Source organism: Olea europaea, chromosome 16, assembly GCF_002742605.1.
Source record: "Olea europaea var. sylvestris chromosome 16, O_europaea_v1, whole genome shotgun sequence".
Lineage (NCBI taxonomy): Eukaryota > Viridiplantae > Streptophyta > Magnoliopsida > Lamiales > Oleaceae > Olea > Olea europaea.
In genome coordinates, this window is record NC_036252.1 from 17,166,016 (window position 1) to 17,175,955 (window position 9,940).

The following is a 9,940-nucleotide window of genomic DNA, read 5'->3' on the forward strand; positions in this document are numbered from 1 at the left end:
GAGTCAATCTCGGAGTATTTTACTCGAGTCCTCACTATAGTGAACAATATCAAGTGTAGTGGAGAAAAGATCAAAGATTTGCAGGTAATAGAAAAAATTCTTTGTTCTCTAAATTCGAAGTTTAATAATGCAGTCATAGCAATTGAGAAATCCAAAGACCTCAGTACTATGGCTATTAATGAACTATTGGCTTCTTTAAAGATCCATGAACAATGGATCAATAAAAAAACTTCATCAAAATCTCTTGATCAAACATTGTAATCAAAGCTTGCTTTTCAAGAAAATAAAGAAGATGAAGGAAATTCACAACCAAGTCGAGGAAGGGGCCGATTTCAAAGAGAACAAGGTTTTAATAATAGAGAAAGAGGAAGAAGATTTAACATCAATGGTGGACATGAAATTCAACAACAAATTTATCAAAGAGGAAGAGGTCAATACAGAGTCGAGGTAGAGGACAAAATAGAGGAAAAGAAAGACGCAAAAATGGTTTTAATCATCAAATGGGGGACAAAAGGAACGTGCAGTGTTATAACTGTCATAAGTATGGAGATTACAGCAATGAATGTCACGCAAAAATTGCTGAAGTTGAAGTTGGCAAAAATACCAACTTTGGTGATACAAGTGAGCCAAAATCACTAGTATTGATGGCTCATCATGCAATACAAGAGCAAGTAATCATATGTGTAGGAAAAAGCATGTGTTCGTGGAGCTTGATGAAACTTCGCATGGCTATGTCTCTTTTGGCGACCTCTCCAAAGTTCCAGTAAAAGGAAAATGTAACATCTTAATCAAGCTCAATAATAGTGGTTACAGTTATATTACTGATGTTTATTATGTGCCGGATATCAAGCATAATTTATTAAGTCTGAGACAGCTCCTAGAAAAGAGATATGACATTAGTTTAAAAGACTCAAGCAAAGATAATCGTGGATATCCAATATCCCAAGTACGAATGTCTGAAAGCAGAATGTTTGCTTTAAAATTCCTCATGACTCACCAAAATGTTTAAATGCCATTATAAATTATAAGAATTGGTAGTGGCACTTGAGACTTGGACATTTAAATTTTGAAGGATTAAGACTGTTGTCAAAGAAAAAGATGCTGAAGTAGTTGCCAAATATTGATCATTCAAATGAAATTTGTGAAAGCTGTGTTCTTGGCAAACATGCAAGAACAAATTTTTTAAACGACTCTAGTCTTTTTTAAACGACTCTAGTCGTTTTCTTAAATTTTGTGAAGTTGTTTAAACTTTTAACGGCATATAAGGTGACAATCAAACTTTAATATTATAAATCGTGTTTGGCTTCGACTTATTAGTTTAAATTGAAATAAGAAGATGAACTTCATTATATACCATTCATTGTGCTTCACTAACAATGGTCAAGTATACCGGATTTAGCTTCTTCTAAGTATGCGACTTACAATAATGTATAAGGACATATAAGGTGACAATCAACCTTTTAACATTGTAAATCGTGTTCTGTTTCGACTTATTAGTTTAAAATGAAATAAGAAGATTTCATTACGTGCAATTCATCGTACTTCACTAACAATGTTCAAGTATACCGGATTTAGCTTCTAAGTATGCAACTTACAATAATTTACAACTACAGTCGTGTCGTTTTCTTATAAAATGACTCCAATCATTTTTAACGACTGAAATAAACAAATATAAAAAAATTACCCCAACTTCATAAATCATAAATTTGGTATGAATTACAACAAAAACTCACAACACAGCATAAATTGCAATAAGTAGAAATCAAATGTGTTGTTATCAAAACAACATGCAATCAACTACACAGACAATATACAAATCTTCTATCGGCTAAAGGTATTTGACTTGTACATGTTAGTCGGTTGTGCCCAATTACAGCAAACATACTACATTTGTATCGGGAACCTTCTAGTAGACGCAATTCTTTTTGTTTCAGTACGTCCACCTCGTCATCGTAATCACTGCACATGCCTATTTTAAGTGATTTTAATTGGAACTGTAAACTGACCATTTCTAGAGAGGAGAAATCTCATCTTAATTTCTTGCGAAGATGAATCAACTTTGCACAGATTTAGCACTTCACAATACATATCATGATATGAAGTATTTGAAGATATTGAAACTCCTTCCACCATTTCATCATTCCCACAGTTCCACTTCGTTTCCATATCCAATTTCCTTGATCAACATTAACAAAATCACCAAAATAAAATATAGAAATCCATATTGTTGAGTCCAAATCTATAATCAGAATAGTAAAATTTTAGAATTTTAGCAAATAATCATTCACAGTAAGTCATTTTCACGATCGTTTTAAACGATTGTAATCATTTAAAATGTCAGTAATGAATCTGTAGCAAAAAAGTATACGAGATTTTTCTTTTCAAAATTACTTGAGATCGAAAAATACGTTCAAACACTAAATAAACACAAACGACAATGAATATATGTACAATAGAAAAAAAACACAAGATTCAAAAAAAAAATAATAATAATAATTGAAAGTGAAAATAATATTTTGCCAATATAAAATGTAGAAATGTAAGGGTTTCTTCTTTGATGTGTCTCTTTATACTTCTAGTAAAACTAAATTGAAAGAAAAAAGAAGAATAAAGAAGAAGTAGATGATTATAGATAAACTAAAGAGAAGAAGAGAAGAAGAAATCTGAAATTCCAAAGAAAAACAAATGAAACTAACGGTTATAATTTTGATTTGAAAAATGGGTATTATAGTCATTATGTACTTAGGGCATTTTGGATATTTCAATAATATGTGCAAGGATAATTTGGATATTTTACCCTAAGAAAGGCCTCAAAAACATTTTTATGATAAGTTAGGCCACAAAAAGTTTCCCTTCCCTTGACTAGGCCTTTTGTAAAAATACCCCGATGCCGGATCGTTGGATGAAAATGAAGCCGGGATGTTCGTTCTTCTTTTTCTGGGATGCTACCTATTAAATCACGTTCTCGTTCAATCCGAAAAATAAACTCAACATTATGGCTGCTTGATCTTCTTGCTTTAGATATGCATATAATCTAGCCAAAGTAATGGTGATTTCGACTTCGAGCTTGGACCTGTGAGTGGTTGACTGGCTTCGACCTTCGAGTGGTGGAGGTTGTTGAGGAGGGATTTTGTATGGAAAGCTGGTTTGGGGAACCGACTACTGTAGCTGTGCGATCGTTGTTGGGTAAGGTTTTTCAAAACAAATTAGTTCTTCCAGTTGATTCTTGATGCGTTTGTTTACAAATTTTCCATATCTTCATTGAAACTTCTTTTTCTTGTTCAAATTTATTTTGCCTCAAGTGTTTAGCTAAACAAAACCTCAAGCCTCTCCTATCTTGCTCTTTGTTTCTTGATATCTGTGATTTCGTTCGTTTAGGGCGTAAGTTTTTAGTGAAGGATTACAATGTTTTTGCCTGTTCAACTGCTGTGTTCGATTCTGGATTTTTCTGTACTTTATCTTATTAGGTTTAATATAGTTTAGTTGTATAATTGTTTACTTTCTTCAATAGATATGCTTTGATTTTGATTACACTTTACCAGGAAGAGTTGAATTGGATTTTATGGAAGCTTGATTTGGTGGTTGTTCTTTTATGTTGAATTTGATCGGGGCATTCAGTCAAAGTTGAAATGCTGGCAACAAAATCAAATAATATTTGACAATATTAAAGAAGAAGAAAAAAAAGTTTGATTAGTCCAGTTAGTTTTCAAGTTTCACTTATTGATTCAGTTGGAATACAGATTTTCGAATGAGTGATTCCAATTAAAGATAAAGAGTGGCTCTTTGCTTGTTTTTTTGCTTCTAATTCTTCGAAGGAGGCTGGTGAAGGAATTGCATACCAATGGAGGTACATGGTGGAAAATGAGCGTAAGTACTATGTAAATTAAGGTGTGATGGCTTGTCAATATGATTAATATGTGCTTTTACAGTAGAAATCTTGTAAAATGATTTGTTCCAGCTAGAGATCCAGGTGTGGTACTTGGTTCGTGCCCAAACAAAAATAAATTGAAGCCACTCAATTTGAGAAGTTCCTCTCTTTCTGGTGAACTACTTCCCAACGATTCCAGTTCAAAATGAGGTTTGCAAAGATCATTCTTCTCTACTTGCTAATATAGTCGGAACCTGTTACGAATCAGTAGGAAATGTGAAGCCCAATTTCATAGCAGTGAACTTTTATATGGTATAAACATATCTTCTAAATGGAACTAATGGTTGCATTTCATAGAGCATAATGTTACTTTTAAATTGTGCAGAGAAGTGATGATGAAGGTGTTTTTATATCATGGATAGAATGAGTGGCCAATTATTATGTGGATGTACACCTGTCACTTTATGCCAAGTTCGTCCTATGTTTTTCTTATAAGTGTAACATAGTAAAAGATAATCTTACAAAGCAATCAAATTTATTGATAATAAATTATCCAAAGCTACAGAAAAAAGTAGAAATGCATCATGTAGTTAAGAAATGGCATCCGATAAACTTATTTACCGATCTTGTCATTTCATGAAAAAATTTGTATTCTTTTTGGTAAATTGGGTGATTACAGTTTAATATGTTTTAATGTTATGAAAATGAACAAAACTTCTAGAATGGTGATGCCTACTAAATGGATTCATCAGCATCATTTTGGTGAGTGAAAAAGACCATGCATTTATCGTACCGTGTAGTGAATTTAAGGATATTTTCTCACGTATTCAAGTTTGGGAATGATCAAATCAATGATTTTTGTTTTTCAACATTGGAAGTGATGGATAGTTGGCTGATCAAACTGTTTTTTGATAATATAGGAGCTGAAGAAGATTTGGACAAATTTGTGAGGGTGAAGATGGTGGTATGGTTTTTGTCCAAATATATGAAGAGTTACAGTGTTATCGTGCTTACAACTAACAATAACTATTTAAATTAACTCCTTTTCAGTCTCGTCTTTTCAGAATTCTAATTTTTTTCATTAAATATAAGTTTTTGTTCTCTAACATAATTTTCCATTTCTTTTCTTACAAATGCAGAACTGGCAAGCTATTTTCTCTAAATTCTCATTGCGATGTAAGGTAAATGTTTAGGTAAATTCTTATTTTGTTGAATATTGAATCTAAATTCTTTTCTCGATAATACACGAAAAGTAAAATAGGAGATTCATTATGTTAAGGTATAGGTTCTAAGGTGAAAATATACCCTCTTTTCTGGGTAAATGTGATTTTCCCAGGCTTCTGTTAGAATTAGATCAATGTTAAAAAAAAAAAAAGATTACTTATTAAGCACATTCCCAACATTTCAACATGTCAGGTTCGATCATTAATTGAGAGCATTAATTATTCCTTGGTTTGATGTTGAAGCTTCGGAATAATCATGTAATGTAGAGGAATATGCTTCAAAGTTGTATTTTTTGTGGCTCAAATCATATGAAAATTTATCTCCTTCAACGCACATCTCTTTCGTCAATCATTATAATTCAGTACGTTAAAATTACTTTTAAAATAACACATAATTTTGTGATAACTGATTTTAGTTTCTTGTTGTTGTTGTTGTTGTTGTTGTAGTGACAACTCATTTTCTTCATTTTGTCAGATTGCTCTATTATTAACACTACTCAAATAGTTTATAGACCTAGCTCTGATTTTTGACTGTTGGTGGTGATTTTTTATTTTCTTCTGATGATAAAATAGACTACTCCATCAAACCTGAATTTTATGACCCCAAACTTGATGACAAGGATGAATTATGGGCTCAAAAGAAAAGAAAGGCCACATATCTCATGCTGTGCTCAGCCATCCAGCTTGCTTTACTACCCTTTGCCCAGATTGCCAAAGGTATGCCGAAAACTTCATATACATATTTGTCCATGTATTAGATTTTGTTATAAAGATGCTACATGAATTTGCCATTGCCTTTTAAAGGGGTGAACTTGATATCGTTTTTGGACACTGTCAGCTGTCTCTCTCCAAACAAGGCATGAATGAAGTTAGCAGCAAGACGCTTTTGCACACCTTTACCTAACTCTATGAAAGTATCTTTCATCTGGCGGAATGTCACCTACAAATCATTTAACATTTCTATTTAGTTGTGTTCTTTTATTGATTAGAGTCTAATTGATATTTTTAATTATCTTCGACGGAATTTATATTTCACTAGGAGTTCAGGGACCATTAATGCAATTTGAATTAGGTTTGCCTTTTGTATTAGAGCCACAACAGTATTTTGGAGGATTTTTTTCATTACTTGATTAAATCATAATAATATAATTGTGAGCTTTTTGTCCAATTTTGATTCGAATGATATTTGTGCGCAAATCAAAGTTTCATGATTGCATTTATTCCTTATCACTTCATGTGTCAATATGGCTCGCATTTATTTTTAGAATATCACTAGGTATATTAGTGTAGCCATAGAAAACATTAACTTGAGAATGTAATTCACAAAAATTCAACGCATCTGACGCACTAACATTACCTTCAAAATAATACAATCCGTGCATTGCACGGGTCAAAACTAGTATTGTTAAAAAGTAAGGACAAAATTTAGAGAGTTAATTGTTCCAATGATCACTAAATTTAGGTTCATGTCTTTGATTGGTCACTGTATTTAGGTCTATGTCTTCGATTGCTCACTGAAGTTTAAAATGTCGAGTTTTGACCACTGAATTTTGAAAAATATTGTATATTACTCATTGAACTTTGAAAAATGCTGTACATTATTCATTGTAAACTCGATATTTTTCAAAATTTTACAGTTATGCTAGTGAGTAACGTACGGCATATTTCAAAGTTCCGTAGCCAAAATTCGACATTTTTAAACTTGGGAAAATTACAGCATAAGCCCCAAACTTTTGAAATATTAGCAGACTTTTTTCAAACCTTTGATTTGTTGCAGTCGTTACCCCAAACCTTTTCAAAAATTGCAAGTGAAGCCCTTTTGGACGGTTTCCATCCACAATTCTGTTAGTTGACCAAAATTTTAATTTTAACCACATTTTTAATATTGTAAAAAGGGATGAAAGAGTAAATTTTCATTTATCACATTAAATAATAATTAAATTAACTTCTTCCTCCCACCCCAACCCCAACCCCAACCCCATCCCCATCCCCATCCCCACCCCTAAATTCCACACCGACCAAGGGTTTGAGGTTGCTTCTGCTGTTGATGATGTTCAAATTGATTTGAATTCATATTCAAACTCCCTTTGGAGTAAGCATTAAGCGCCTCTAACATCCCCAAATTCGTCTCTCTTGACACATTTAATCCAAGATATTGAGATATCGTTTGCTGTTGTGCATTAACATCGATCCCAATTGCAATGGACTCGATCTTCCTCCTTGAAATTCAAGATTCCCAGAATAATTGAACCTCAGCATGAAATGTAATGGCGTTTATAGACTGTTCCTACCCGAAAATTGCCACATCTTGGGGTTTGTCTCGGGTGTGGGTGCCACAATCGACCCCTGGCCGTTGTTATCTGAGGTGAATGGGAGCATCCAGAACGCACCACTGTCGACGGTAGTTCCGTTGCTCGATGCTGGTGCTAAAGCTAACATGGCTTCACCTGCAACGTTTGGAAATGTTAGGGGTGACGGCTGCAACAAATCAAAAGTTTGGGAAAAGTCTGTTAATGTTTCAAAGGTTTGGGATTTCTATTGCAATTTTCCCTTTACACTTCAATGAGCAATCTACAAGACATGGATCTAAGTTCAGTGAGTAATCAAAGACATTGACCTAAGTTCATTGACCAAAACTTGACATTTTAAACTTTAGTGATAAATCAGAAACATGGACTTAAGCTCATTGATGATTGGAACAATTAACTAAATTTAGAATTTACATATAACATTATTTTATTTGTTAAAGGTGGTTGAAAATAAATTTAAAGAATACTAACTAAAAAAATACTAGAAAAGGTTCACGTAGATTTTTCCTAAAAAATGTCTCTGGTGTGAAATCCATAATTCATACTTTGTCAACTACACCAACCAACAAGGTTTGTTTAATTGTAATCGTCACCAAACAATGTACTTTGTCTCCCAAGTGGTGGTCCTTCAAAACCCTAAAACCATGTAGTGGCCTCACTGCCACAAGTTGAAGGTCCACATGATTGGAGCTACATTCATTAAATTATAGAAGATGCAACCCTCCACCCCGACAAGCCCCAAATGGAAAAAATCATTTGAGACGAGGAATCTTAAATAGAATACCCTTTAATTTAGTATTAGGAAAATGTATACGAACTTGAAAAATTGTTCCATGCGTTTTGATGCAAGGGTCAGTTTCATCATTTAAGAGCATCTACCTACTCGTATTTATTATTTACTCGATAAAAATTACGGTACATCATATCAAATTACCCAGCGATTATAGTTTTTTGAAACCCTGAAACTATGTAGTCCCATTACCACCACTTAGAAGATCATCACAATTCAAGCAACATTGATTAGACACCATCCCCACCCACTTCCGAAAATTGAAAAATTCCCAACCATTTGGTCTAATTCAGTATGTTTTGGAAGTGTCCTCAATGGCATAATTGAGAATGAAATCGTCAGATACCTCATTAGACGGCCATGGTAGGGTAGGTGGGGTCTCCTTGTTTGTAATTTTGTTGACATCAATGCTGACGACACTTCAACGCATCAAACTTATAATCATTAATTAATTGTTTATTGTACCATCATATATAATTAATTATTTGACATATGTAAGTGCCACTTAATTAGTCTTCACAAAATCATTCTATAAGATGATGATTAATTGTAGCTGCTTTAACTAATGGCCGTTTAATTTGGTGACAAGTGTTAAAAAATGTTGATTATTTTAAAGTATTACGATAACTTTTTATTTGCGGAGCTCGCTCCATTTCTCTGTATAAATTATTTTAAATTGGTGGCTCATATATTTATATATAATACGTTCATGCCTTCTTTGGTATCACCTCCACCACCACCCTTCAGAGGAAGAGCCAAAATAATAATATTAATAATAATAATAATAATAATGCAGGCTTGAACTTATCATAGTACAATCCCACCAAAACTTCCACAGTCGACGAAGCTACCTCCGCCAGGAAAGTGCAACATTTCAATACCCAGTAATGTTGCACGAGCCATATCAATCACTGTTCCACCACCACCAATTCATGAAGTTCCAATCGTAGATGTAGATGACACTGTGACTGCCTTTTGGGACTACCAATTTCTTTTGTTTCACAACGTACAGAAGCAGCTAAACCAATTGATCTCCGGCTACTCAAGGGCAAAATACCGCGTGATTTTCCATCGTGAAAGTATTATCTCACCGGACCAGGGCTCTTCTTTGGCAATCATGGCTCGACTGTGCATCCTCTAGCTGGTCATGGCTATCTAAGAGCATTCACCATTGATGGATCAAAAGGGCAAGTTAAGTTCATGGCTAGGTACATTCAAATCGAGAGGCAATCCGAGGAACGTGATCCGGAGACCGGAAAGTGGTGTTTCACTCATCGGGGACCGTTTTCTATTTTGAAAGGTGGGAAAATGGTTGGGAATGCAGAGGTGATGCGAACCCGCTAGCAACGAACCCTAACGAAACTGCAATGAAATTGATTCAAACCCATGAAAGTTCCAAACAACAAGGTTTATGGAATTTGACCCAAAAATTAGTGAATCAAACAACCAATACACTATATTGGAGCAGAATTTGCTACCTTGGTCCCCCAGCCATCAATCACACTTAAAGGACATAACACCACTGCATATGGTACCCACTATATAAGAATCCTATAATCACCTAAAAGATTTTTAGGGGAATTCCACTTTCACAAATTCCACTTTCACATTCCATATATCTGGAATGGAAAACTGAAAAATGCACCATGTATAAGAGGTGTTATTACCATTTACATGTCACGTACTTGAAATCAGTAAATTAAATAGACATAACAGAATATGTTATTTGTTACCCCATAAAAATAGCAGC

At 33.9% G+C, this 9,940-nt stretch overlaps 1 protein-coding gene across 1 annotated transcript in view; it reads right to left on the reverse strand.

The window, feature by feature from the left end:
* The window catches only part of LOC111412704, a 6,471-nt gene extending 6,215 nt beyond the window's left edge, over positions 1-256 (reverse strand). Inside the window, exon 1 of the mRNA XM_023043627.1 lies at positions 231-256. Coding sequence (XP_022899395.1) covers positions 231-256 — 26 coding nt within the window. The remainder of the gene's footprint in view (positions 1-230) is intronic.
* Between the last annotated feature and the right edge of the window lie 9,684 nt (positions 257-9,940).